This window comes from Raphanus sativus, chromosome 6 (assembly GCF_000801105.2).
Source record: "Raphanus sativus cultivar WK10039 chromosome 6, ASM80110v3, whole genome shotgun sequence".
Taxonomy (NCBI): Eukaryota; Viridiplantae; Streptophyta; class Magnoliopsida; order Brassicales; family Brassicaceae; genus Raphanus; species Raphanus sativus.
In genome coordinates, this window is record NC_079516.1 from 15,416,720 (window position 1) to 15,444,505 (window position 27,786).

The 27,786-nt window shown below is 37.1% G+C and overlaps 4 protein-coding genes and 1 pseudogene across 9 annotated transcripts; 1 reads left to right on the forward strand and 4 right to left on the reverse strand.

Annotated features, from left to right (window-relative positions):
* Positions 1-7,528: 7,528 nt before the first annotated feature.
* LOC108810612 (uncharacterized) lies at positions 7,529-8,681 on the reverse strand. The gene has a single exon (XM_018582718.2). The coding sequence runs from the start codon at positions 8,640-8,642 to the stop codon at positions 7,668-7,670; it is 975 nt and encodes a 324-aa protein (XP_018438220.2). The 5' UTR covers positions 8,643-8,681; the 3' UTR covers positions 7,529-7,667.
* A 1,281-nt stretch (positions 8,682-9,962) lies between these two features.
* Positions 9,963-12,545, reverse strand: LOC108810924 (probable nucleolar protein 5-1; annotated as a pseudogene).
* A 357-nt stretch (positions 12,546-12,902) lies between these two features.
* Positions 12,903-23,765, forward strand: LOC108812514 (uncharacterized). Of its 5 annotated transcripts, none has more exons than XM_018584792.2 (44): positions 12,903-13,180; positions 13,473-13,658; positions 13,895-13,984; positions 14,267-14,337; positions 14,447-14,602; positions 14,867-14,984; positions 15,079-15,134; positions 15,227-15,281; positions 15,375-15,431; positions 15,557-15,658; positions 15,770-15,850; positions 15,964-16,016; positions 16,176-16,245; positions 16,497-16,560; positions 16,653-16,801; positions 16,923-17,053; positions 17,138-17,195; positions 17,330-17,427; positions 17,512-17,605; positions 17,744-17,809; positions 17,879-17,938; positions 18,076-18,162; positions 18,255-18,441; positions 18,572-18,615; positions 18,701-18,829; positions 18,931-19,062; positions 19,150-19,202; positions 19,299-19,347; positions 19,457-19,515; positions 19,634-19,773; positions 19,857-20,020; positions 20,125-20,253; positions 20,326-20,411; positions 20,557-20,672; positions 20,752-20,864; positions 20,955-21,078; positions 21,248-21,369; positions 21,474-21,657; positions 21,728-21,905; positions 22,122-22,446; positions 22,531-22,670; positions 22,868-22,992; positions 23,074-23,275; positions 23,460-23,765. In XM_018584792.2, exons 1-44 carry the CDS (start codon positions 13,076-13,078, stop codon positions 23,545-23,547), a joined length of 4,896 nt encoding a protein of 1,631 aa, XP_018440294.1. In that variant the 5' UTR covers positions 12,903-13,075; the 3' UTR covers positions 23,548-23,765. The 5 variants fall into 5 exon arrangements, with proteins under 5 accessions (XP_018440294.1, XP_018440295.1, XP_056845937.1 ...); XM_018584793.2 differs by having other exon boundaries at positions 22,874-22,992; XM_056989957.1 differs by having other exon boundaries at positions 21,474-21,621.
* Positions 23,668-24,809, reverse strand: LOC108812515 (late embryogenesis abundant protein 47-like). Its single transcript, XM_018584795.2, has 3 exons — positions 24,581-24,809; positions 24,218-24,475; positions 23,668-24,100 (listed from the first exon to the last, which is right to left on the reverse strand). Exons 1-3 carry the CDS (start codon positions 24,722-24,724, stop codon positions 23,942-23,944), a joined length of 561 nt encoding a protein of 186 aa, XP_018440297.1. The 5' UTR covers positions 24,725-24,809; the 3' UTR covers positions 23,668-23,941.
* A 321-nt stretch (positions 24,810-25,130) lies between these two features.
* LOC130494575 (bifunctional L-3-cyanoalanine synthase/cysteine synthase D2) lies at positions 25,131-27,586 on the reverse strand. 2 transcript variants are annotated; one of them, XM_056989959.1, is made up of 10 exons: positions 27,484-27,586; positions 27,268-27,339; positions 27,012-27,179; positions 26,346-26,609; positions 26,138-26,275; positions 25,998-26,049; positions 25,850-25,929; positions 25,580-25,639; positions 25,424-25,510; positions 25,131-25,342 (listed from the first exon to the last, which is right to left on the reverse strand). In XM_056989959.1, the coding sequence occupies exons 2-10, from the start codon at positions 27,304-27,306 to the stop codon at positions 25,253-25,255; spliced, it is 978 nt and encodes a 325-aa protein (XP_056845939.1). In that variant the 5' UTR covers positions 27,307-27,339; positions 27,484-27,586; the 3' UTR covers positions 25,131-25,252. The 2 variants fall into 2 exon arrangements, with proteins under 2 accessions (XP_056845939.1, XP_056845940.1); XM_056989960.1 differs by having other exon boundaries at positions 25,430-25,510; positions 27,484-27,585.
* Between the last annotated feature and the right edge of the window lie 200 nt (positions 27,587-27,786).

Below are 27,786 nucleotides of genomic sequence, written 5' to 3' on the forward strand. Positions count from 1 at the left end.
TATTATAAAAAACAAATTAAGCTATTGATCACAAAATATTCAAAGTGAGATCTTCAAAGTTCTAATAATTCATAAAAAATTTGAACAATTCAAAATATAACATATAAGAAAAATTCTAAATGTTTTTATTATATAGTTAATATGATTGTTTAATATCTTTTACTAATATAAAATAAAAAGAACTAAGATACACAAATTGTTATCAAATATTCACTATTCATAATAATTAATTTTCATATATATGTTAATCATATTAGGTAATCTCATAGCTTTTATTTAAGGAAGTGCGAGATTGTTTTTTGTACATTATGTATCAATTCGATGGTTATTTTAATAAAAAATGTAATATAAGTTAAGATGGATCAAACCTACTTTTCTAAGAATAGTATATTTTATATATTATATTTTATGTAGTTATTTATTAAATAAAACTTCATAATCATACGGTTCTATGATCATTCATATCGTTTTATAACAAAATATTTAAATCATTGATAACAAAATTTTCAATGTGAAAAATTTAATAAGTTTATAATTTATAAATGTTCTTGAAAATTCATTGAAAGTTTTGAAATTAAAATATTTATGTAATATTTTATGGTAATAGATTAATCTCTATATATATGTGTGTGTGTGTTTTATTATTAAATGATATTTTTTACTGATATGGTTTTAAAATCATGTGTATCTTTTTATAACAAAAGTTTTAAACCATTGATCATTAATTTTTAACATAATAATTTTAATAGTTTTAGTCATTTATTGTCATTTTTATATTCAAAATATAACATATACGAAAAAATCTAAATTTTAATTTTATAGCTAATTTGATTGTTTAATTTATTTTAATAATATAAATTAAACAAAAAATGATGGAGGAGATATAAATTGTTATCAAATCTCTATTATTAGAAACATTAATTGTCATATATATATTAGCTATTTATAGTAATTCCGTAGGTTTTATTTAAAGAAAAAAAAGAAAATAATAATTATATCTAGCGGAACAATCATAAATGCTTATATCGTAAATTTCATATCATATCATCATATCATATAGTTTGACCAACGAATGTATCTAGCGACTTATAAAAATCAAATGTGGACCTAATTATTTTTTAATTGAATGTAATTGACTACCTAATTGGTTGACACCTAAGCATATAGTCTTTTTAATTATTATAAAATTGAGGTTACAATTTTTCAAATGTTTCTCCTTTAATACAGGGAATACTAATTATGTTAATAGTTTCCAGCTTTGTTAATTAGGAAATAACTTAGGAAATGATACGCTAAAATATCCTAAATCTATATTATAAGGAATGTGCATTGAGTTTTGACATTTTTTTTGTTTTGATTACTTAATGAAAACTTGGGAACCAAGCATAAAACTTGTTTTCTATATTACGTGGCTTCAGTTTGATTTGAAACGATCATCTTCATATTTTAAATAATTAAATTTTAAATAATAAATATATAGTAAATACATTTCTTAAAAATACGAACAAAACCGTAATTCAAAAATACATCTTGTATAGAATTCATTGTAGATAATTTGGTACATGATATTCTGCAAACTCAGCTCGTATAAATAGCATACACGAACCGGATATAATAATCTACAATAATTTTAAAGTCTAAGAATTCATGTTGAAGAGATAAATAATTGGGCACGTAATATTACCTCCAACTCTATAACAGATCTCTTACAACTTCATGAGCCTTAAAGGGGTTTAGGACAAAAGTGAGATACCAACCTTTAGACTCTTGATCTCTTCTAAAAGCTTCAGGTTCGTTTCTTTAAGCTTATGAGCTTCACCTCTGAGCTGATTCACTACCCTGATTGCATCATCGACCAGTTTATAAAAAACTGGTCGAAGTTGCCTTTCAAATCGCATTTTTGTATATTCGTTTCTTTTCATCTTCAAGGTTGCTGGTTTATAAAGAGTTTGTAAATGATTACAATTTTTTAATAGATGCCTGAGTCAGCCTTGGCAAAAAAACAAAACAAAACTGAGCCAAAAAAAACTTAAAGAAACGGTGTTATATAAACCGAAGCCATTGTTGTATAAGTGGGGTGAAGGACTTTAGTTTCTTTTTTTTCCCAGGATTGTATCCCTTATGAAGCTGTCAATGATTTTGAAAATAGCTGTTGGAGTTCGAGCTTCACCATCATGTAGTCGTTTATTTCTCTCAGTCCAGATGCTTGATATTGTTGCTTGAGCGATTTAGTATGAATTTAAAAAAATGACGCGGACTAAAGTGAAAGAAGAATATGACAGAGCTCAGTCCAGATTCTTGATATTGTTCCTTTCTTTTTCACCACGTTAGTTCATTACTATTATTATCGTCTTCTCTCCCAAAATCAATCATCTTCTCTAGTAACCACCTCTCCTTCTCTCTGTCTCTTCAACATCGTGTTTTCTCACTTGGTATGAGGTATCTCTATCCTCCCTCTCTCTCTCCTATATCGATCGATGTTTATACTCTTTTCTCTTCCTCGTCTTCTCCGTCTTTCTTCCTATGTTTCTTCAAAACGAAACTCAATCTATATGTATCTGCGTATGTGTACATCTGTATTTACGGTAGATTTTGATTGGAAAAGAAACAAAAAAAAATTCTAGATTAATTATTGATGGGCTCTCACCATATACATTTTGTGGGGTACTTACTCTTTGACAAAGGAACCAAATCTTGATAAATTGTCAAGAAGAAAACTTATGTATCCTTAGTTTCTTGGTATAACGATGAACATGCATGGTTATTGCAGAAACAACTGATCTCTGTTTTAATGGTGAGCTTGACGATGGAAGAGAAGCAGTTAAATTTCAACCGCCCGCTTCTATCCGTTAGACGCCACACGCATAGATAACCAGTCAGAGAAAGCAGTCCACGTATGGAATGCATGCAAGAGGATTATACCCGAGTCTCTGCAACACCAAATCCCATAATACTTCACTTATCTCACAGTGAAGGAAGAGATGATCTCTGTTTTCTTCGTGCAAGGTGAGAGACAGCAGAGAGGCGTGACGTTTATACCCCGATATTGTAGTTTCCTCGTACACTGGTTTGATTTTTCGTTTGACCTCAAAGCTATGAAAAAAAAATTTGTTATGTTCCTTATCATTTAATCAAAAAAGGAAAGAAAGTCAAGCATTAAATATTGCGTTTTTTATCAAATCGCTCACACAATGACACGTGGAATGGAACCTTCTCATGCATTCTGGTGAAAACCATTTAAGGAAAGCCTTAAAAATGCTTCTCCTTTAATATATAGGGGATAATCAACAAAGAGAACCACTTTATGGCAATATAACTAAATCTGACGACAAAAAAAAAAAATCTTATTGTGCTGGCCAAGGCAAAAATATTTGATAATTAATAATAAGACACACGTCCCAACCATTCTTACTTATCTCAATCACAGAAAACCTAACTACTCTTCCCTCATTCTTCTGCGATGGCTGTTATAACTGCTGTCTCTAAACCGTTTAAGACTATGTGGAAGATTAGGGTCAAGATCATATGTTTGTGGAAGCAGTATTATGCAGCCGGTGGCTTAACCATTGAGATGGTGCTAATCGATTCTAACGTAAGCATCCTATAATCTTCATGTTATTAACATTGTGTTGGCTTAATGTGTAATTGTCTTAAATTTGAATATTTGATTTTTTTAGGGTGTTAAGATTAACGCTTCTGTGAATTTTTATGTTTTAAATATTTAGTATTACATTATTCAAATTTTTATGTTTTATATTATTTTTCGCATATTGGGAATTTAAGTATATTTGGATTTTTGTTAAAAAATACATAATTAAAAGGGGCACCCAAACTTGAATCTGAACCGAACCCTAATGATTCGAACCAAATCTAAATCAAAATTTGTAAATATTGGAATAAGATTTAATTTTTAGCCCTAAAAAAACAAAATTCAGCATAGATCAACTAATCCACATGAATCTATGAATGCTTATCCCTATAAAAATTTATACAACAAATATATTAGTACAGCATACAAATAATCTAATAAATTATTTCACTTGCGCGGATTACTACCTAGTAATGCTTAGTAAAATATGTGTTCTAGATTTGCTCCTGGCTGTCATAACCATATCAATGGACTTATCGTAGTTCTACGATTTATTGTTTTATCAATCTACATGTGCAAAAACAAGCACACAAGTTATAGAAATATAAACCTCTTTATCATAAGAGAGGTTACAGATCTTCTCGTCTCTTTGGCTTTTCAGGATGGATCCTAAACAAAAGAAAATAAACACAATATACGGATCAATGATCCCAATTATTGAGTCATTATACACTGTCAAATAAAAATAATATAACCAAACCAAGATTCAATCTACGTGAAGATAACATACAACTGTCTTATTCTAATCATACAAAGCTCCAAAGTCTGTCGTCCACGTTGTAGAAATTGTTTAAAGAAAAATCTTCGTAAAAATTATCTGAGTTTCATTAATATTTGGCTTATATGATTCCAAAATATATACAGTTGTCAAATATTTAACGTGCAAATTAGTGCCAAGCAAGAAAGATATACCATCACGGCATCTTGCAAGAAAAAAATGAAGGATAATATTAGCATCTTACATACAGCCGATGAGAATATGTCACGTAGTTTAGAATGATAAGTGTATATGTTCTCTCACAAACAAATTGTTTTCATTTTCATGCAGGTTATCGTACACACATGATGAATTGGCTTTTCGATTGTTCGAAGGTCAAATATGTGAGGATAATACATGTGATGTCAAATAAACTAGGGGCAGATTCATATAATATATGCAAGCAGTTCTTTTGGATTTAAAGATCATGTACAAATGTATCATCTACACATCCAAATATACTATCATAATTTTCTGGAATTTGCCTGTTCACGACAAGATATTGTTTTTTTGTAGTTATATACTCACAGATAATGTAAAATAATTTCTGAATTGTCGAGGAAAAACAAAAGGTCATGAAGCCTTCTACCATGAATTTGATTTACGATGGGAACAAACTTATGAAACATTAGTGGGGTTCGATGGTGTGTCACTTAATCCACGCAGAAACATCAAACATGTCGAACCTTTGACCCCCTCAGTTAAAACCCGATATACAAAGCTTTCTGGATGCTATCCATAACATTAGTCGAACCGTTAAAGCCAGCTGATATTGAACTTGATTCTAGCTTTGGGTGCTAACCCAATCAACCAAAATCAATGTAATCGTTATACGGTAGTAAAGCATTCCCATAGAAAAATTTAGTACCTTTGGCGAATAATTCGGGGTATAAAAAAAAGCAGCTTTATGCATCCTAAGCTCAAGGAAACACACTTAAACTCGATGTATGTGATCACTGATCACCATCTGTGTGGGAAAAAAAAAAAGCTGCTTCTTGTTGCCTCCCTCTCCCCAAAATCTTCTTTCTTAACTAATTTACATATCTGTACAACTTCCTTCTTGTTGTAAGTACACATCCTCCCATTCGTCTTCTCTAGCTTCTGAAGTGTTTGCTGGTCCGCGTGTCCTTACTATAGGTAGAAAAAGTTATTAGAAATGTCAGAAAGTTGAGGATTTATATAAAACTTGTGCCGTGTAGAAGAGTTAAGTATGCTTACAAGTGACGTTAGTGATGACATTATCATGTTTTCCTGAGCAGCAAGTGCGCTCTTAAGTTGTTCCCTGTACAGCAACAAAGCTCCTCATTAGTTGCTTCTGCTCTTTGGGACTTGGAGTTTTCCCGACAGCTTCTTCTAAAGCACGCAAGTCGTTGGGTGTGAGACAACGAAGCGAAAGCAAAACCTGATAACGATCAAATACTATAGACTCAGCTTTTAGAAATACATTATGCAAAAGGACTTGTGATTGGTTAATTCTAAACAAAAACTGACCTGACGTGGAGCTGAGTCTCTGTCAGAGAGGTAAATAAATATTTCACGGCATAGATTAACAAGATCAGCACCGTTAACGGCATTTGACTTCATGGCTAAGCCTCTAATGACGGCAGAAAACGAATCTTTTGACACAAACTCTCTGAGCTCAACGTTATTTGTTAGAATCGCTAGATGAACAACAAGACCACAAAAGCTACAGACTTTGGTGGTTGCTTCCCCATCTGTCCATGTAACACTTCCAGTTCCAGCCTTAAGATCTGAGCAACAGGTGCCTTAGATTGTATCCAATCTCTAAAGGGAAGGAGATAGAGATATGACTTAACCTTCATGTGAGGCAGAACACTTTTATCAGCAGCTTTAGCTATACGTATGAAAAACGTGCAAATCTGCAATATTGCAATTCTTGAAGTACTAGTTGCTGGATCCCGCCAAGGAGACAAACTATAAGAAACTCATTTTACTTTTTTAACTCTAGCCACTGTATATGTAACAGACGGAAACCTTGGCAAGGTGTTGGAAGAGAGGTAAGAAGGGCAGCTGACTGACTCTTAAGAGACCATTCCTCAGCTACAAGGGCAGCTGACTGACTCTTAAGAGACCATTCCTCATATGGTCTAGCAATCTCTGACATTAGTTCAACAGAGACCTTAGCAAAAATCCCTACGTTCAGAGGGACTTAGCTCCTCCCACCGTAGTCTAAACCAAATGCTGCAAAAAGAAGAAAGATAGCTCCATCATAAGGTTGCTATGCTCTTCCTAATATGCTTGCGCTGAAGAGTAGGGTCCACTTACTCAGAAAAACACTCTGTCTCCTCAACCAGTAAGATGTTCTTATTGGAATTGAAGGAAACATACGCAAGCCAAGCATCCCTAGTAATAACTATTGATTTATGAAAGAGGATCCACAAGCTAAACAAGAGTTTGAACATAATCTTAAACATGCAGTCAAAATAGCAAAGCTTCACGAGGGAAAAAAAAAGGCAAACACCAAACCTTGCAAACAGAAGAAGAAGAAGAAAAAATGATCAAATGCTCGATTGCTCTGTTATCAAAAAGCAATAACCTTTATCTTAATTCTTTAGGCATGGTCACTGTGTAAATGTAAGACCTTTACGAAGCCTTCAACTAGAATTATCTCAGCATTCACATATAAACATCAGAGTACCACAACACAAGTTTACTCAAAACCTCAGCATTCACATAAACCCCAATATTCACACGCGAATCTATCACAGGGCAGATTGGAGAGCATCGGGAGTGGAGTTATAATCGAGGACGGTGAGAATCGCTTGAGCCACACTACTCGCTCTGTTGTTGTTGTTAGCATCCATTGTTTCCGGCTAATACATAACTGCTTTTTCCACTTGTTCAGAACGTTAAGAAGCTTCCCCCCTACTCGTCTTCGTCTTCTTTCAAAATCAACCGCTCAAGAGAGAGAATGTGTGTGTGTAATGGTTTGGATATTTAATTTAATTTAGCGTAGAAAAATACTTTTGTTTCTAAAAATATTAAGCACAACTGGTTTTGAACATAATCAATCAATTTTTAGATATCTATAAACAACAATATCCAGATACAATGAATATTTTGATTAATCTACAAGAATCCTGTTTGAACAAACAATCGAAGAGACAAAATCTGAGAGAAAAATTAGCTTCCCAAAATGGAAATAGTTTCAACATCGTCATTACATATTCATAAAAAAAATAGTACTATAACCATAATCAACCCCACCTTGAACAATTAAAGCTGTGAAGTGACTTAACTTCATCCACTCTCTATATCGTTGAGAAATTCTCCAATGTCGATCATGACATCGTCTTCACCGTTATTAAGACCAAACACATCTTCGTAATATAAGAGTTCATCCCAAAAGCTCTGATCCTCATCAACACCATCCACGTTGACAATCGACTGTGTTTGTTCTGTTTCTTGGGGTACGCTCCTAATTAGGTTATTCTCTTTCTCTGTCTCACATATAAAACTACCAGAATCCTTGTTCACCAAGTAACGAGATTGACCTGAAGATAACTCACCGCCATAGATTACTTGTGAAGATCCGTCGAGAGGGTCGCTAATATTCTGATACATAGTGACGGCTTGTGAAGAGGAGCTAGGGTTTCGATGGGAATCAGATGCATGCTGTGTTAAAGATTCGCCACGATCAAAACAAGAAACCCTAGAGTCTTCTTGCTTCCCAAGGCAATCCATCAAATCCTTCTTAGTCCTCTTAATAAGATCCTCGATCACATCCAACTGCGAGAGATCATCGCAAGAACTGTAAAGATCGGGATCCGTCCACCAAAACCCTAATTCGGATTCATTAGGAACACTAATCTTCGGAGGAAGCGTGCCGCTCAAGTAACAGTCAACGATCTCGGAGGCAGAGGCGTGACCCGAGAAGGAGGAGGCGAGGCTAGTTTTATCTCCCGGAGAAGTTGCGAAGACGGCGATGTTTGAACCGAACAAACGGCAGAGCTCGGCGGATTTGGAGAAGAGCGTTTTACGGCGTTTGGAGCAAGTCACCGATCGTTGTTCTTTGGTTTCGCGTTTCTTGATCTCGATCTTTCTCTTTGTTCCTCCTCTCGCCATTGTTGACCCGAAAGAGAAGAGAGAAAAGATTATGGATGCGAGAAGCGAGAAGCGAAGGAAGGAGAGAGTGTGAAACGAGAATGGAAACCCTACGCAGATATATATAGTTACGTGCCGATGATTGATTGGATCTATTATCCACCGACTCATGTGCTTGGACTCGCCAATCTGGTTACGTGGCGATGATTGATTGGCCTCTACTATAATTATCAGTGTAACATTTATTATTGTTACCTTGATTTGTCTTCTCTATTTACTGTTTGAATATTCACCACTAGATATGATTGTTGAATTATTGCATAATTTCATTGGAGGTATCAGACATTGTTGAATTTAGGGTTGGACAAAATATCTGTGAAATTTGATTCGATCCGTTATTCATTTCGATCCGTAACTTTACGAATCAAAGCAAATACTAAAATTTAATATATGTCAAATAAGGAGCAAATCACAAATACTCATTTTTTTAAAAAACAAATATCCTATCTATAATATACATATACATATACATGTATATATAAAATTATATATAATTTATATCTCTATATAAATTTTCAGTTATTTTATCTACTAAATTAATTATTTGATCATTAAATTTTTAAAAGTACGTAGTTTTTAAATAATTTGTAATGAAATATTATTATTTTATATTAAAATATTTCCTTTTCTTTTAATATCTTTCAGAAAAATATTTTTTTTACCGGATCGACGGATCGAATCGTATATCCGGTAAAATATACTGATTTTCTGGATATCCATAATACCGAATAACCGGAAGATTATGGATCGGATCAAAAAACCGATTATTCGTACGGGATGGATCAGATCACGGATAACCTAAAAAATTTGGATATCCGATCCGTGTCCACCCCTGGTTTAATTATATGGTTCTATGTGTTATGGTTTGGAAAATAAAAAATAAAAAAAAACTAATGTGTTAATGTGTTTATGGTTTGATGTTCAACCGATAACTAAAATCAACTTTTGAATTTGAGAAGTTTGAAATGTTACAAGACAGTTTACAATGCTTTTCTAGTTGTTCTAAAACGCTAAGAACATTTACCACCCGCAAATACAACATTTGTGGACGGTAGCAGAAACAATCAAAAACTTAATCCATCTTATTTTGTAATAATGTCAGTTTGATGTTTGCTAATGTGTCATCGTAATGTTTGTCTTTGCTATGTGTCATAATAACTAGTTTCCATTGTGGAAAAAAAAACCATTAGCTCAGAATTCTACTACGATGTAGTATGTTCTAAATAAGTGTTAAAAAAAGATCATGGTAGATTATTGTAAAACCTGGTTAGACATCATTCAGTAAAATCCGTTAACGTACAATGCAAGGTTCCAGGAAAATGACTAAGACAACTTACAAAACAATGAACAGAGTTTTGTAAGTGTTTTGGATAACTAAGTGTAACAACTAAATCAAAAGCATAACAAAACATTAAAACGTTAAAGATGATAAACTAATCAAAATTCAAAAACTTTCTTCAGACTTCACTCTTCCTTTTCTTCTTCTCCTTCTTATCTTTCTTCTTGGCAGGTGCTTCGGTTTCTTCTTCTTCCTCGTGCTTCCTCTTCTTCTTTTTCTCCTTCTTTGCAGGTTCTTCAGCTTCAGGTTCCACTTCTCTTTTAGTCTTCTTCTTCTTTGAAGATTCCTCAGTTTTGTCTTCTTCTTCCTCCTCTGCATCAGCCTTCTTCTTTTTCTTTTTATCTTTCTTCTCTTTAACACCATTCTCAGATGATACAGGAGTTTGCACAAGAAGAGAGTCTGCAGCAGTGTTGTAAGTCTGCACAAAACAACAGTCAAAAAAAGGCTTTAATACTTAAACAAAAATAACAAGAGACAATCAATCAAGCAGACAACAATCTGACCTTAGCAGAAGCAATCAAACCTCCAGATCCCATCTTTCTATCCTTGTTATAAACTTCAATCTTAGGTTTCCCTTTAGCCGAACCACCACCAAGACGCCCAAGATCTTTCCCTTCTAGACTTCTCAACCTCGCTTCAACCTTCAAACGGCTCTCCACTCCCATACTGTTGTCTTCCCCATCGCCAAGAGCATCGCAACGGATAGATAGAGCAGCTTTCGCAGCCAGCGACCGCGAGATTCTACCCTTGCGCTGCGGTCCAGCTTGGCCAACCAAAGAGGCATGGTAGATCAGACCGTACTTTGGAGTGGCCTGTTTGGTCTTGAGCGCTCTAAACAAAGCCTTCTCAGCTCCAAGAATCTGAACAGTGCTCCCAGGCTGCTTCGCAAGGTTCAATAAACCACCAGCGTGAGATATAAGACGAGCTCCGACCAGCTCACCGACGAGTGCGGTCAGGTTCGGCGCGATTGTGTTCATCCTGCTCTTCAAGTAGTCGTAAAGCTGAGCTCTGTACTCGGCAAGAGACAGAACCTGGTCGCATAGTTCCCTGATGTGAATCAGATCAAGGTCACTGACTTCAGTTCCCATGGATATCACAGAAGCTTCTTTGAGTTCAGCTTCAACTTCATCAGCCAATATCTGAGGCAGTGGCACAGAAACAGAGAATCAGTTAACTTTACAGAGAAGTCTTTGAAACCAAAGAGGATGGTAGAGTAGACAAACCTCAGAGAAGTCTAGCTTTGCTGCATTGATCCGGTCTCCCATTAACTTTACAGACTTGGCATACAAGATATTGTCACTTATGATCTTAGCAAGCTCAGGAAAATGCCAACCGTACCATTCACGAACCCTCATTGCGTAAGTGTTGAGCTCTTTGTCAAGATCATCAAGCAGACCAATAGCTTGGATTATCATTGTATCAACCTACCAGAAAAAAAAACCCTAAAGCATTAGGAGATGCAAGCCACAACAAAGTGAAGCCATCAGGGTTGGAGTCCCGGCTAGTGGGAATTAACATTTCACCAGACTAATACGTGACTAGTCTGGACCACTAGAATACCTGTATAATTCAAAAGAAAGACACAACAATTCAAACACTAAAAGGCTATACCTTGTCGGAACTGAACTTTAGTTTATATCTTGCAAGGCTGTGAGACAACCCCAAGCTCATCGGAGCCAAGTCTTGTTCCCCTACTCCGGAGATAAGTTCGGAGAGCTGGCTTCTCACACCTCTCAACAGCTCCATAACAGCATTGTTGTGAACACAGTCTATGTTCTGCATGGAGAGTAGAACCGTGAGAAACAAGTAACTAACAAACAAACGAAAAAAAAAATCTCTAAAAAACTTAAAAATACACACACCAGTTTGGTCTTGATAATGTTTCCAAGCTTGGAATCAGCAACAGCTAAAGCTTCACCTTCGCAGTTAGCTTTGATAAATTTGCGGAGACCCTTGCTGGGAGCTAGTTCCTTCCACTAGTTTAGCAACTGCTTCGAGAGCTTCGGATGTGTTGTCAAACTTGTCGAAAGCTTTGAGCTTCACCATCTGTTACTTTTAACACCAAAACAATCTGTGAGAAACTTTAAACTTAGACAACAAAATATGAACTATAAGAATCACCTTTCGAGCTGACTTTGCAGATGAGAACGCATTGCCCAAATCCTACAGGGGACAAATTTGACATACTTAATTAGAATTAACAAATATTCAAAAACGGAGCAAGAAGGTGAAGGTAATAACAACCTCAACGTTAGAGAGCTTCCCTTCATCTAATACTTTAAATATAGCGAAGCCACCAGGCGTCTCAAACAGTAGAAGCATTATCACAAAGCTCAAGTCAACTCCTGAAGAAAAAAAACGATTAAAGTGAGCTCAATGTACACTGAGAACTACAAAAGGTTCATGTCTTTGGGAGCTAACGACACTAATAAAGCTAGAAAGAAATAATTTTCAATTCATTAGTCTACATATTATGATCCTCCATTAAATAGAGGAAAATAAAGATAGACAGAACACGAGTTAAGGCCGCGGATACTATGTCAAAGTCTTCTTACCCCCCTTACACGACCTGAACTATACTAAAACAGAATCAAGAACACTGGTCACATAACGTTAATAGAGAGTTAAGACAGAAACATTACTGGAGACACAGGCGAAGAGAGAGAAAGCTATTATCAGCCACGAGTTTGTTTTAGGGTTTAATAACAAAAATATTTATATAGCTGTAGGAGAATCTCAAAACGCGGCGTTTTATTGCTTTTTGTAACTTAAAATAAAATCAGGGTTTTAAGAGTCTAGCATTTATTGGGCCTAACAAACTAGGCCCACTAAGTGGAATCTTGTATTTTGTTAAGTAATGCAACGACACTGAGATGGACCAGACACGCCCGTTCACAAGAGAATAACTCGCGGTGGAGCTGCAAAACGGCGTCGTATTCAGCAAAAAATGTCAGCAATGGTATCTCGGTTTAAGCCGGTTTATCTCTCGATCGTACCCAAATCTTGTAAAGCTCCAAGAGGTTCGAGGCACGTGACATGCGCATGATAAACATTACACAATCACAAAGATCTTCTGCACCTTCTCCGTTCCCAATTCCTCTCGATCGGAGCTTCACCGTCCGATCTCGATGCCATACTTTCCGATTCAGCTCTTCTCCTGGTAACATCCAAGTATCCCCCTAAACCCTAGCATCGGAGTACGAAGATGGCTTTGGTAGCGGCTCTTGAGGCGGATCTCCGCGCTCTCTCCGCGGAGGCGCGACGGAGGTATCCCGCCGTCAAAGACGGAGCGGAGCACGCAATCTTGAAGGTTAGGTTTTCCCCATAGTAAATGCACACGTCTGCTGATGGAGCTTGAATTCACTGTGAACATGGCCGCCTTGTATTGAACTGTTACTCTTAAGATTGAATTGATCATGTGAAGAGTCATACTTCTTTGAGCTGTTTTTGAATGAATCCATAGGCTATAGCTATCTCTGTTATTCTCGGAATTGTTAAGTGTCTTGATAGTTCAGGCAGTGAGTGAGACTCAATTTACTCACAAGGTTACTGTAAGATAGTTGAATTTATTTATATTTTGTTCTTCTTTTTTTAATTGTCAGCTTCGTTCGTCATCGAGTGCAAGGGATCTTTCAAGCAATGAAGACATTCTTCGGATCTTTCTGATGGCCTGTGGAGTCAGGAATACAAAACTTAGTGTGTTAGGGCTTTCGTGCTTGCAGAAGCTTATTTCTCATGATGCTGTTGAACCATCATCTCTGAAGGAGATACTTGATACCTTGAAAGATGTAAGTCATAGTTTCTGTAATTTAGCTGAGAATTAAATTCAGATTTCTATTTAGCATGTTAAATTCCACCATCCATTGTATCTTTGACGGTACCTTATGACAGACTGAAGTCTTTCTCATACATGAATTTCTGCTAGACACATGCCTTCTTTGGTTTGGTATTATGGATGGAAAAGGACAAACAAGTTTACATTTTTTACAAAACACTACTTAACGTGTTGTTTCCTTACTCGCAGCATTCAGAAATGGCTGAAGAAAATATCCAGCTAAAGACTCTGCAAACTATTCTAATAATATTTCAATCTCGCCTACATCCAGAAACCGAGGTGAGTATGACGAGCTTGGTCTAGTAAGAATGGAAGTCTAACGTAAAAATGCTGGTAGACTAAATTATTCCGATCCTGGGCATTTACGTAAATGAAAGTTAAAATGGTTTTATGCATATAACAGTAGAATTCGGATGTCATGAAATTGTTTTTTAGGTGACCCTTTAATCAAGAGCAGTAAGACAAACTGTAATATGCTAATGTAAAACTATTAGTTCTCCATAGATCTGCTTCCTTATGGCTTTGTTATTCGTGAGGCTTTAGCATTTTTCTTAATTCCAGGATAATATGGTTCTCGGACTAAGTATCTGTCTAAGGCTTCTTGATAACAACCGTCTTCCTAGTGTTTACAAGTAAGTTGCTATCATTCAAACCAACCTCACTACTCCGATGGTATTTTCCTCTTCAAACGTTTTTTTACTGTCAAAATTAAAAACCATGGATCCCTTTTTGGCCTCCCAGTACTGCTGCAGCTACCTTCAGGCAAGCAGTTGCGATGATTTTTGATCAAGTGGTTTCGGCTGAGTCCCTTCCTATGAGTAAATTTGGATCTAGCAGTCAAACAGCAAGGACTGGCTCAGTTACTGGAGATTTGAGTCAGAATATCAATAGTTCAGAGTATGCAGTCCTGATCATCTCTGTCTGACTTACTCTTTCAACCCCTTTTGTATTTACTGTCCAGACATATCTTTTCGCTTTGGTGGACTTTTGGTTTATTCTAATACACAGAGGGTGATGTACTTGTTATATGCTGGTTGCTTTGTGTTTTTCCTGATTAATAGAAGACATAGGCTCGCCATTTAGAAGTCCTGCTTTATCCAATTGAAACCTTTGGTATTTGGTTTTACAGCTATTAATAGACTAACAGAACTATGAAACCAGGTCCTTGGAGAAAGATGTTATCTCTGGTCGATCGACAATGAGAGACACTCTGAGTGAAACCGGTAAACTTGGTCTGCGTTTGCTTGAGGACCTGACAGCCTCAGCTGCAGGTGGATCTGTATGTGTTAATTCAACTATATTATGTATCTCTTCTCCAGCTAAGTGTCATTAAAGGTATTAAACCAAGGCTAATATTTCTGTTTATGCTTCAGGCGGCTTGGTTGCATGTCACTTCTCTTCCAAGGACCTTTTCCCTCGAACTAATTGAGTGAGTTGGCAAGACTTTTGAATTATAGTTGCCCATGTTGAGATGGACTGAAAATCATTATTTAATGTACGAGTTCTCAATTTGTTCTGCAGGTTTGTTTTGTCGAACTATATCTCAGTTTTTAAGATACTACTTCCCTACGAACAGGTACTTCTAGGATTTTTACCAAATGGACACTTATTTTTAATCCTTTCATTAGCATGCTGACCAACTGTAAAAGTTTACCTGTTTATTTATCAGGTTTTGCGTCACCAAATCTGCTCCCTCCTAATGACATCACTTAGGACCAGCTCAGAGGTAAAATTATGCCTCACTGCCTCTTGTATCTTTGTATACTTATCCGTGATCTAAGAAAACTTGGATTAGCATTAACGCATATCTACGTGCATTTTACTCATGGAATTATGTTTCATACTACTCAGCTCGAGGGAGAAATGGTTGAACCTTATTTCCGCCGGTTGGTGCTGCGGTCAGTTGCTCATATTATTCGACTGTATAGTTCTTCTCTCATTACAGAATGCGAGGTACAGTATTGATCGCAAAGAAACAAGCACATTAAACATTTCCTCCTCTTGACTATGATATTAGCAAGTTTTCTGTACCGATGTGCGTCCATTTGATTTCTGTCTGTACAGGTGTTCCTAAATATGCTTGTGAAAGCTACATTTTTAGATTTGCCATTGTGGCATCGCATTCTTGTTCTTGAGATTTTGAGGGTAATCATTATATTTCAAAATTACTACTTGCAGCTGTATGTAAGATAGTATAAGGAGTTCAATTTATTTTTTTATTCAAAATTTTAAGATATCTTGTGTATGTCATTATATAGGGGTTCTGTGTTGAGGCAAGAACATTACGGATTCTTTTCCAAAATTTTGATATGTAAGGCTACTTACTTCTTTTTTGTCCTGCTGTGCACTCAATGTTGCATGTTACATTACTAATTACCCGTCTTGTTGTTTCTTCATCCTGTACAGTGGATTAAGTTTTTTTTCCTGGATCATGTTCCTTCTGTGATTTAATTGTAACTTCTCTTTCAAGGAACCCTAAAAATACAAATGTTGTGGAGAGCATGGTCAAAGCACTTGCTCGAGTTGTTTCTAGCATACAGGTGGGTTTGTAGGGCAGGTCGACTGTAATGTTTCTGTAGTCTCGATTTGCTTGAGTTCTCGTAGTCGCTATCTTATTTGTTTACCAGTTGGTTTTAGATCTACATTTAGTTTTTACCTATTTTGTGTACCAGAAAAAAGTCTAGGAACAACTTCAGGAACTATAAAAGGCCTTAATTAACTAAAGACATCTCATAACAAGAGTAAAAAGTTAGAATATGCTAAATTCTTGAGTTGGTTTTCTTGAAAGTAGTTTCAGGAGACGAGTGAGGAAAGTCTAGCAGCTGTTGCTGGGATGTTTAGTAGCAAAGCTAAAGGTAATCGGTTATTACCGCTAAGGACCTCATAATTCAACTGTTTTTTAATTCTTCTAAAAGTTGTCATGATAAATTTTCCCCCACTGCTGTAGGAATTGAATGGATTCTTGATAATGATGCTTCCAGTGCGGCTGTTCTCGTTGCGAGCGAAGCTCATGCAATAACTTTGGCAATTGAAGGCTTACTTGGAGTTGTGTTTACAGTCGCCACTTTAACAGATGAAGCAGTAGACATTGGGGAGGTAATTGAATTCATGGTTCTCCTCCGCTATGCCATATTAATGTTCCGCTAACATTTTCTCTTTCTAATCTTTGCCTGCTGGTGTCTTGTTTTTCATACTTCCCTTCTTCGAACCACTATAGCTTGAATCCCCCAGATACGAGCATCATCCAACGTCTGATTATTATACTGGGAAAACCTCACATCTTTGTATCTCGATGGTAGATTCATTATGGCTGACTATACTCGACGCATTTTCCCTTATTCTATCAAGGTATTATAGCCCTTTTGCTGGACTATATATTGATTGTGAAGAGGCGAACACTGAAGACTTTGTTTAATCTAATTTTTCTTGAAGGTCACAAGGTGAGGCAATCGTATTGGAAATACTGAAAGGATATCAGGCATTTACTCAGGTAAATGTAAATACGTGATGTGGATATTGGCTATGTGCGGACGTCTTTGCTTTGCAATATTTACATTGCCAATCAACCTTATGTTGTCTACCTATCCAGAAGAATTGATGGGTTTTTTTATGATTTTTTCTCAGGCATGTGGCGTTCTTCATGCTGTAGAACCCTTGAACTCTTTTCTTGCATCACTTTGTAAATTTACCATCGTTTTGCCAACTGATGCCGAAAGGAAAAGGTACCTTGATAATTGTGCTTCAGATATCATGTCGAAGCTACATGATCAATGCTAGCCGATTAACTTTTGGGATTTCAATTGTAGTTTCAGTAGCCTCGTACAGTCTCCTGTGTCCAAACGTTCTGAAGTACAGGTTGATCAGAAAGATGTCATTGTCCTGACACCCAAGAATGTTCAGGTATTTAACTTGACATTTTTTATTCATTCTTATTTTTCCGTGTGTGCACATCTTGAAAGAAAAAACTCCTTTGCAGATTTTCCATTTAAAATGGTTTGGTTAAATGTGCTTGGCTAACAGAATCTGATTATTATCCAGGCATTGAGAACACTCTTCAACATCGCTCATAGGTTGCATAACGTATTGGGGCCATCATGGGTGTTGGTGAGTATTTTGCTTCATGTATGTTCAAGTAAACTATCTCATGATAACGGGAAATCCTGACATATACAGGTTCTTGAAACTCTGGCAGCCCTAGATCGAGTTATTCATTCTCCTCATTCAACCACCCAGGTAATTTAGCAACTCCCCGCGCAGGATTCTATATTTTTGGTTACTCTTACGAAGCTGTTTATCCTTTATGTTTTCCTCTCATTTGTGAATACTCTTACAAAGCTATAGAGCAATATAACATTATATTTTACTTGTAGGAGATCGCAACTGCAGTTCCAAAGCTCACCAGGGAGCCTTCTAGGCAGTACGCTGATTTTAGCATTCTGTCTTCTTTAAATTCTCAAGTAAGTCAAAACAGTTGTTTGAGTTTGCAGAATTTTGAGTTAGCAGAATTTTGAAATTTCTGGATCTTGACTCGTTGCTTTCATCTTGCAAGCTGTTTGAAAGCTCGGCTCTAATGCATGTGTCTGCTGTTAAATCACTTCTTTCTGCACTCCATATGTTGTCCCATCAATCCATGACAGAAACTTCGGGCAGTGTTTCATCAGCTGCAAGTAAAAAAATTGGGAGCATCAATTTTTCGGTGGACAGAATGATATCTGTTCTCGTAAATAATCTCCACAGTATGTTCTTAATTGATTTTCTAAGTTCATCCTCAGAGTATAATCTCTCTTTTCCATGCTGTTGCCTTGTATATTTTTTCCAGTGTCTGGATTAGTTTGTGTCATTTTTGTTTTTTTCTTCGTGCGACAGGGGTGGAACTACTATGGGACCAAGTTGTTGGCCACTTTCTTGAGGTGACGCAGCATTCATTATCCTATTTATTTGTAGGATATCCTGACATTGTCTGGGCTTTGCTGACACTTCAACTGCATATTGCAGCTCGCTGAACATTCAAATCAGAACTTGAGAAATTTGGCGCTTGATGCCCTGGACCAATCCATATCTGCTGTCTTAAGTTCGGAGCAATTCGGAGAATATCCGCCCAGATCAAGAGATGCAACCCTGGATGTGAGATTTCTCTTCACTGTCCTTGCTTAAATTCGAGTGTCTTCCATCTCATGCAAAAAGAACCTTATTTGATTTCTTTTTCGTTTTGTTCTTCTTCCTAGGTAGAATCAAAGTCAACTGAGTTGAAGTCAGTTGAGTGTGCTGTACTATCTTCTCTCAAGGCTCTTTACTTTTCGGCCCAAAAGGCCGATGTTCGAGTTGGTTCATTAAAAATCCTCCTTCATGTACTTGAGGTATATACGATATGAACATTCAGAGATCAACATTTGTGTATCTTCAATATCTAACTTTCTACTCCTGCATAAATCTTATCCCATCAGAGATGTGGGGAAAAGTTGTACTATAGCTGGCCTGGCATTCTTGAGATGTTGAGGTCTGTTTCCTGCTCAGATCCTGGCTTTTTTCCATGTATGTGATAGTGAATTTTCCATTCCATTTACTGATCCTATTTCTCGCCTAATCTTTTAAGGTCTGTTGCCGACGCATCAGAGAAGGATGTAGCGACCCTCGGGTTTCAGGTTAGTCAAGGATGGCTTCGTTGGATTGACAAAAGTTAGCATCTGTGAATGACCTTAGTCATCGCTTACTGATGCCGTGTCACTGATACCTTGTTTTGTTTCTTCACAGAGTCTCCGGGTTATTATGAGTGATGGACTTTCTACTCTTCCGGCAGACTGTCTCCATGTGTAAGATTCTATCTCATTATTACTATGTTCCTTGTTTTACTAGTTGAGCTTTAGCTAGCTGTCAGAGATGTTAGAATTTTATCTATGGGAATGGTAGTTAGTAATGTTAATATTTCAGGTGCATAGACGTTACTGGAGCTTACAGTGCACAGAAGACCGATTTGAATATAAGTTTAACAGCCATTGGCCTGTTGTGGACTCTGACTGATTTCGTAGCAAAGGGGCTTCACCATGAGTCTCTAATGGAGAAAGGATCGGGTAAATAACTGCCAAATCCTAGTCTGCAATTATCACCTTAAGAGAAACTCTGTTTAAATATATAGTGACTGCTGCCCCTGCAGGATTCAATAATGTTGATACCACTCCACAGCAAACAAATGCTGAGGGTGTGGAAGATTCCGACAAGCCAGATTATGAAGCTCGAATACAAGTAGTAAATCATGAGAAACTATTGTTTTTAGTATTTTCGTTAATTCAGAAACTCGTGGATGACGAGCGACCAGAGGTATTCGTCATAGATCATTGTTGTCTTTTCAATGTGAATTTTTTATTTACTTAGTAAGTTGGTGTCGCTCTATCTTATTTTCTCATTAATAATAATGTTTCCAGGTGAGGAATTCAGCTGTCAGGACGTTTTTCCAGATTTTGGGAAGTCATGGGAACAAACTTTCAAAAAAAATGTGGGAGGATTGTCTGTGGAACTATATCTTCCCGATGTTGGATGGCGCCTCTCACAAGGTGAGGGAAGCAAGTTATTCAATACATCCATTTTAGGAGACTATCTCGTGACAGGTGAATCTTCTTTTGTAGGCTGCAACATCATCAAAGGACGAATGGCAAGGAAAAGAAATAGGCACTCGAGGAGGGAAAGCAGTGCACATGCTTATACATCACAGGTGACAAGGAATTTTCTGCGCGTGGAAGTCTTTTGCATTGTCCATTTCGCTCTGATAGTCTTTAATACCTGAATGACTTATTTCTTTTCAAAGTATTACCAATATTCCTACCTTTTAACCTTGCCATCCACTTTCTGATTTGCAGTCGCAATACAGCACAGAAGCAGTGGGATGAAACATTTGTGCTTGTCCTTGGAGGAATAGCCCGCCTCTTCCGTTCCTACTTTCCTCTTCTTGAAAGCTTACCCAACTTCTGGTCAGGTGAGTTAATTGTGATTTTCCTGGACTGCGGTCTTTGTGGTTTAGAGAAAACTGAAATATCGTGGAACTTATACTGTAGGATGGGAGTCTTTACTGGCTTTTGTTAAGAATAGCATTTTCAATGGAAGTAAAGAAGTATCACTTGCAGCGATAAATTGTCTGCAGACAGCTGTTGTATCTCACTGTGTCAAGGTAATAGCGCAGTAACTTGAACTATCTGCGAGCTACTATTAACTCTGTCATATCCATGTTTCACTTTCTACTTGCATTTTGTGAAATTAGGGAAACTTGCAACTCCGATATCTTAATTCGGTCATGGATGTGTATGAGCTTGTTTTCCAGAAGTCATCGAGTTATACGGGTGATACAGCATCGAAGGTGAAACAAGAGATTCTGCATGGTTTAGGTAATTCATTTTTTTTCCAATGAGTTCTCTGCATTTTTATAGTCTTTTCTGTTGACTTAGATGAACAATTTCAGTAAATAGAAATGGCTGAAACAAAATTGGTCTTCTCTGCTGTAACACTTGGATCTTACTCTTTCCCGTTTCTCATTTTTGTCCAATGTTTTGACAGGTGAGTTATATGTGCAATCACTGCAGATGTTTGATGATAAAATGTACATGCAATTGCTCGGAATTATAGATTTGGCTATAAAGCAGGCCATCATAAGTAGCGAAAATTTTGAAACTGAATTTGTAAGTCTGTTCTCCTATCATCATTATTTAAATTCTTCTTCTTAAATACTATGTTTCAAAATTTGACTCCTGCGTCACCTTATGATTACATTGATGATCTCAAGGGCCATGTTCCCCCTGTATTACGTCATGTTTTGGAAATCTTGCCCTCATTGGGTCCTCCTGAGCACCTTTCATCAATGTGGCTAATACTGCTAAGAGAATTTTTGCATTATCTTCCACGAGTTGATTCTGCTCTGCCAAATGAGGAAGGTGAGACTGAGCAGAGCACCATAGGTCACCGTGCAAGTAAGTACATGATGTTAATTTTACTCTTAACAATTGTTAGTTCTTATATTTGTTTATCATTTTACCCCAGGCAGTGAAGTATCGAAACACAAAGCTAATTCTTCGTCTGACAAAACCATTCCAACCACAAGAATTACGAGTAAAATGTTTGCAGAAAAGCTGATCCCGGCTCTGGTGGAGCTCCTCCTCCGGGCACCTGCAGTTGAAAAGTATATCCTGTTTGGGGAAGTCATCCAAAACCTGAGAAGGTAAACCTAACTCTCATTATATGCCGTCATTGTGCAGATGTCGTGGCTCTTCTCAGCTCGGTTGTCTCATAACATAAGTTTCGAAAGGGACGCATAGATTAGTTAATCTATATATATGGGGTCAACCCAACCCCCTTCCCTCTCTTGAGTTGACGTCCCTGTCTGCGATAAGTGCGTACAGTCCAACTTACAGGATCATTTTGTTTTTTTTTTCAGGTGCATGATGACAAGACGAGACAATCCAGATGGTTCACTCTGGAAGGTAGCAGCTGAGGGCTTCAACCGTTTACTAGTTGAAGATGTGAAAATATGTTCTGTGGGTGATGACACAGACCTGAAAATTAGCAAAACTGCTCGCGTACGCATTTGGAAAGAAATTGGAGATGTTTACGAGATATTCCTTGTTGGTTACTGTGGACGTGCACTTTCTTCAAATTCTCTCCCTGCAGCAGCGCTTAAGGCCAATGAGAACCTTGAAATGGCCTTATTAGATGGTCTTGGTGATATTATTCTCAAGTCGACGGTTGATGCACCCCGAGAAGTGAGCAGCTTGAAATTCATGTAAAATGTTCTGTGTTATCCTAATGTCTTGATTTTTAAAATGATCGGTATCTTGAATCAACAGGTTTTGGAGCGGCTTGTTTTAACCTTAGACCGCTGTGCATCACGTACATGCTCGTTGCCTATTGAAACTGTGGAGCTGATGCCTGCCCACTGTAGCAGATTCTCCTTGAAATGCTTACAAAAATTGTTTTCCTTGAGCAGGTAACGCGTTGAGCATGTCCAGGATCATTAGCCTATTCCTTTGCTTGCTTCTCTTGCAAAGACACTAGCATGTCATATTTCATAATATGATCTTAGACGTTATTTTTCTTGTACTGTTTGTACATATCTCACATACAGAGTACTCATTCTTACTCCCTCGTTTGTTTGACATACCGACATCAATATCCTTTTTTTAATTTCAGCTCTGAAACTGAGAACTGGCACACAACAAGAGCAGAAGTGAGCAGGATCTCTATCATCACGCTAATGGAAAGATGTGAATCCATTTTGAGTAAATTTTTAAGCGACGAAAATAATCTAGGTACAGGTCTCCATTTTCTTATGAACCTTAACATGTTCTTCGCCTTGCTTGTCTTTAATCTATGGGGTTATCTTTTGGCAGACAACCGTCCAATCCCAACAGCAAGACTTGAAGAGATTATCTTTGCCCTCCAAGAACTTGACCGCCTAACCATTCACCCCGAGGCTGCTTCGGTTCTTCCGTTGCAACCCTATCTGAAAACCATCCTACGCGAAGATAATCGTGACACCCGTTCCCACCTACTTGTCCTTTTCCCCTCACTGTGCGAGATTGTGTTATCAAGGTAAGATCACTCTTTCAATTCCTTTTGGAATTCTTGATATCTAAAAGGGTTACAAAATATTTGTATGGTGGTCCCTAAGAGACTGGAGAATCAACGGATCAAATTAGAAAAGGGAAAATCTGTAACTAAAAACAAACAAGACACTTATCAAATTTTCGAATTCTGAGCGTTCTGTTTTCTTCAGGGAAACGCGGGTGAGAGAGCTGGTACAAGTTTTATTACGAGCAGTTGCGACAGAGCTAGGCCTGGAAAAGGTTAGCCTATCCAGTTGATGGCAACAAATAGCAAATGTTTCTCAGAAGATTTGAGCTTTGAACTTTCTCTTACAGTAGATTCTTGTGAAGTTTTGGTTGTTTATCACTTAGGCTGTATTCTTTGTTTTAGCTTGTACCGATTTATTGTGTGCTGTTTTATCTCTCTTTTATTCATGAGATTGTTCTTCAAATTTTCCCGCTGAGGATACACAATACTTAAAAGAGGTTTCTTATCATGTTTGTTTAACTTATCTATTTCATTCTGATCTTCTTGGATATTTGTTGAACTAATGTAGCTTAAAAAGCTTCAAAATCTTATATACATCAACATATATATACATATAGCTGTTAGTTTACATATTTGCCTTCTCAATAGAGTTAGTTACGTAGCTTCCAAGAAAGAAGAATGGTATCACTTGGCTTGATTAATCCGAGCAGCCGCAGCGACGGAGGCGGCGACACCTGTTGGGTAAGTAGTGAGATGAGGATCGTTCCTCATCTCTGCTCCTGTCACTCCCTCCGCATCTTTCCTCGTTGCTGGTTTGTCTGATGGTAATTTGCTACTCGCTCCCTTTCAGAACCCATTGTGTTCCCAGAAAAAAAAAAGACAAAACATGGTTAGAACTCGTAAATGAAAGAAACCAATGTTCAAAAAAAGAGATAAACTTGGAGTCTAGCATATACTCACAGTGAGAACATCTGCGAGCGTGGTCTTGTCGTCTTCGGAGTTAGCTCGAGCATTGAGAGTGGCAGCTGATTGAGCTGAAGCGGCAACACCGCCTGGCATGATGTTGGTCCGTCCTGTGGCTCTAACCTCAGCAGCTTGTATGGCCGCTGCATCACTCCATTCAACCGGCTTATTCCCTGCTGTGAGAACCGTTGCCTCTAGAGCCTCTCCGATCGTTATGGTACCTTCCGGCTTTTTCTGGTTTGCTTCTCCCTCGTCCTACAAAATTTAAAATTTCCACTCATATTCTTACTATATGTTTTCGATAGTCTTACATATGTTAGATAACATGTAAGATCATCGGATTATTATATATATAGAGACCTGACCACCGGAAGCCTCAACCACGACAACACCTTTCTCTTTGTCCTCCGCCGTTTCAATGCCTTGAGCTGTTGCCGGAGTCTTTTGGGCCTCTTCTTTTACGTCATGAGTTATAGGTTTCTTCTCCAACTGTTCTTGGCTCATTTTGTTTGGTCAACCCTAAAGTCCTCTCGTTTCCTTGTGTTCTACGCAAAATATATACTTGTAATGTTTTGGAATTTATATAGGTTTGCATGAGCCATTCAATTTTGTGATCCTCTTACACAATATGAAGAAGGGTTCTCCTTAATTTCCTCTCATTTTTTGCCTCCTAGTTTAGCCAATAGAAATCTGACATTTATTCCATGTCTGTTTACATTTTTTACATAGTTTTAGTACATTGTGAGATAATTTCAAATTTTATTACATTGGTCTGGTTTATAATACTATCATAGTAATCTGCTTTAGGTTCTCATTCACTTGGAAGATTTCTCCTCTCTAGGTTCCTTGTTGAAGACGTTACGGAAGATCACTTTACAATTTTCCCTTCTCTTTATAATACACACACACGGACACACCAAGTCATTCCTTATAATTATTCATCATTGAATATGTAACATTTTCTAAATTTTCCAACGACCAGGAACAATCAAACTGTAACCTTGGTACAGACATATATTTTTAAGACGCCACTCATTCAACCGGCAAATTTTCTGCTTCAAACCTAACAGAATCGAACAGTTTAGTCGATAGATAACGTTCTCCTCCACTGGGAAAAACCACCTGCAGACCAGACAAGAACCAATGGATATATTCAATAATCTTGGTTAATTCAAAACGCTTATGGTTAGTCAGAGACAAAACCTTTACCACAATGAGTTTCCCTGCATTTTCTGGCCGCTTTGCAACCCTTAACGCAGCCGCTGCTGCGGCTCCAGATGATATTCCCACCTGACAAATTATCACAACTGATCACAAACTCCTATGTTTCATTGTTTATAAACCGAGAATAAACCGTACCAACAATCCCTCTTTGAGAGCAAGAAGCTTGGCTGTTTCAATAGCTTCCTCACCTTTCACCTGAATCAAAAAAGATTGCATGCTGGTCTCAGAACATTGTTTCTGTTGGAAACGTTAAGGAAAGAGATTAGATCTCTAACTCTTCGTCTATTTTTATTTTTCTATACATTATCACGTTCTATTATCATTTTCAACTAATTTTGATCGTGATCAGGATTTTCACAGTCCTACAGCACGATTCAAAATGTAGATAAAACCTTAGCTACTTACTTGAATGATCTCATCAACAATGCTTAACTCCAAATTGGTTGGGATGATACCAGAACCAATTCCCTGGATTAAATGTGGACCTACAAGTCTTATAACGTTTTAGAGATAATCAAGAACTTAGACGAGAGAGTTATGTTTATTCCCTCACTTGGTTCTCCTCCACTGAGTACAGGACTTTCTAAAGGTTCAACCGCATAAACCTGTTGATCAAGATTGTAACAGAGTTATATACTTTTTCTTGAAAAAAAAATGTTACTTGGTTTTCAAGAATCAGTGAAGTTTTTGAACCTTAATGTCTTTATTCATCTCCTTGAGGAACTTCCCTACTCCACTAACCGTTCCACCAGTCCCAACACCAGCAACCAGTATATCTACTTTCCCTGCTGAATCTCTCCATATCTCCGGACCGGTGGTTCGGTAATGAATCTTCAAGACAAAAACCATTAGAGAGAGAGATAAAGAGAGACTACAAGAACATAGAATAGAGGTTATAAACCTCAGGGTTTGCAGGATTTTCAAACTGTTGTGGAACAAAACCACCAGGTGTTTTGCTTAATATCTCTTCAGTTTTTTCCAGCATTCCTTTAATGCCTATCTTCACATCTGTGAGATGAAGCTCTGCACCTAATGCTTTTAGAATGATTCTCCTCTCCAAGCTCATCGTTGAGGGCATCAAAAGTATCACTTTGTAGCCTCTTGCTGCACCGATGCAGGCTAGTCCTATCCCGGTGTTACCAGCCGTTGGCTCAATCAATGTACTCTAACGAAACACAATTCAGTTACATCTATGAACCCTTAATGAATTCTAGAAAAATATATAGAAATGCCCTCATATAGTAGTAGATTATGTTTTTATGAAAAAAATTAGCACACAAAGGGAAAAATTCTCCAAACAACATTTATTAAAGATAAAAACAAATATATATTTTTATTTGGATTTATTGTTAACTGATTAAGATTTAGAGTTTAGTATTTAAGGAGTAGAAATTGAATTATAATTTACGAGTTAGGGTAATTTTTTTTTCTTATCAAATGTGTGCCATTTTGAAATTTTTTATCATTGAATGCTATTTTTTATAAACTTTAAAGATGTGTTGTTTTGCATCTTTTCTCATGATTATAAATTTATATGGTTTTTTTAAATTTGTATTTTTTTATAAACCTCTCCGGGAGTAATCAATCCTTTGTCCTCTGCATCTTTGATCATACTATAAGCGATTCTGTCTTTGACGCTAGAGCAAGGCTCCATCATCTCAAGCTTGGCGGCTATACGGGCTAGGCAACCGTCAACAACTTTATTCAGATACACCATTGGTGTGTTACCAATCAACTATACAAAATGAAAGAAAAAAAAACAGAACAGAGGCTTTTAGACATGTTCTTTATTTCAAGAACGAGATAGAGAGTTTTTTCCTTACTTCAGTCACATCGTTCTTGATTAAGCAACGATCTTCCATGTTACTCTCTCTCTCTCTCTCTCTTTGAAACTCCTGCAGATTTAATTAGCTACAAAATAAGCATACACACACAATCCCAAAAATACCCAACGATCTTTCCATGTTCTCTAAACAGAGCAGAACTACATGGTGTACGTTTATGGATAAACTAGAAAGAACTCAAAAGTAAAGTCATACCTTCAAAAATTTAAACGTAGGTGTCAATGGTGAAGAGAAAAATGAACCGGTAAGTCTCTAAATCTATTCCAGACTGTATATATACACTGACATACAATATATCTAGATTAGTACAGAGTGGTTGTACTATAGCATAGTAATGTGTATATGGTTAAAAAGATTAGTACGCTGCGTTCACATGTGGACCTGTGATGTGAAAGTATGGAGATGAGGTTGTGTCATCATGCATAATGTGTGGAAAATAAGAACACGTAAAAGTTTGTGTCATCTTGCGAAGTCTGAAAATAACATCATGCACTACAC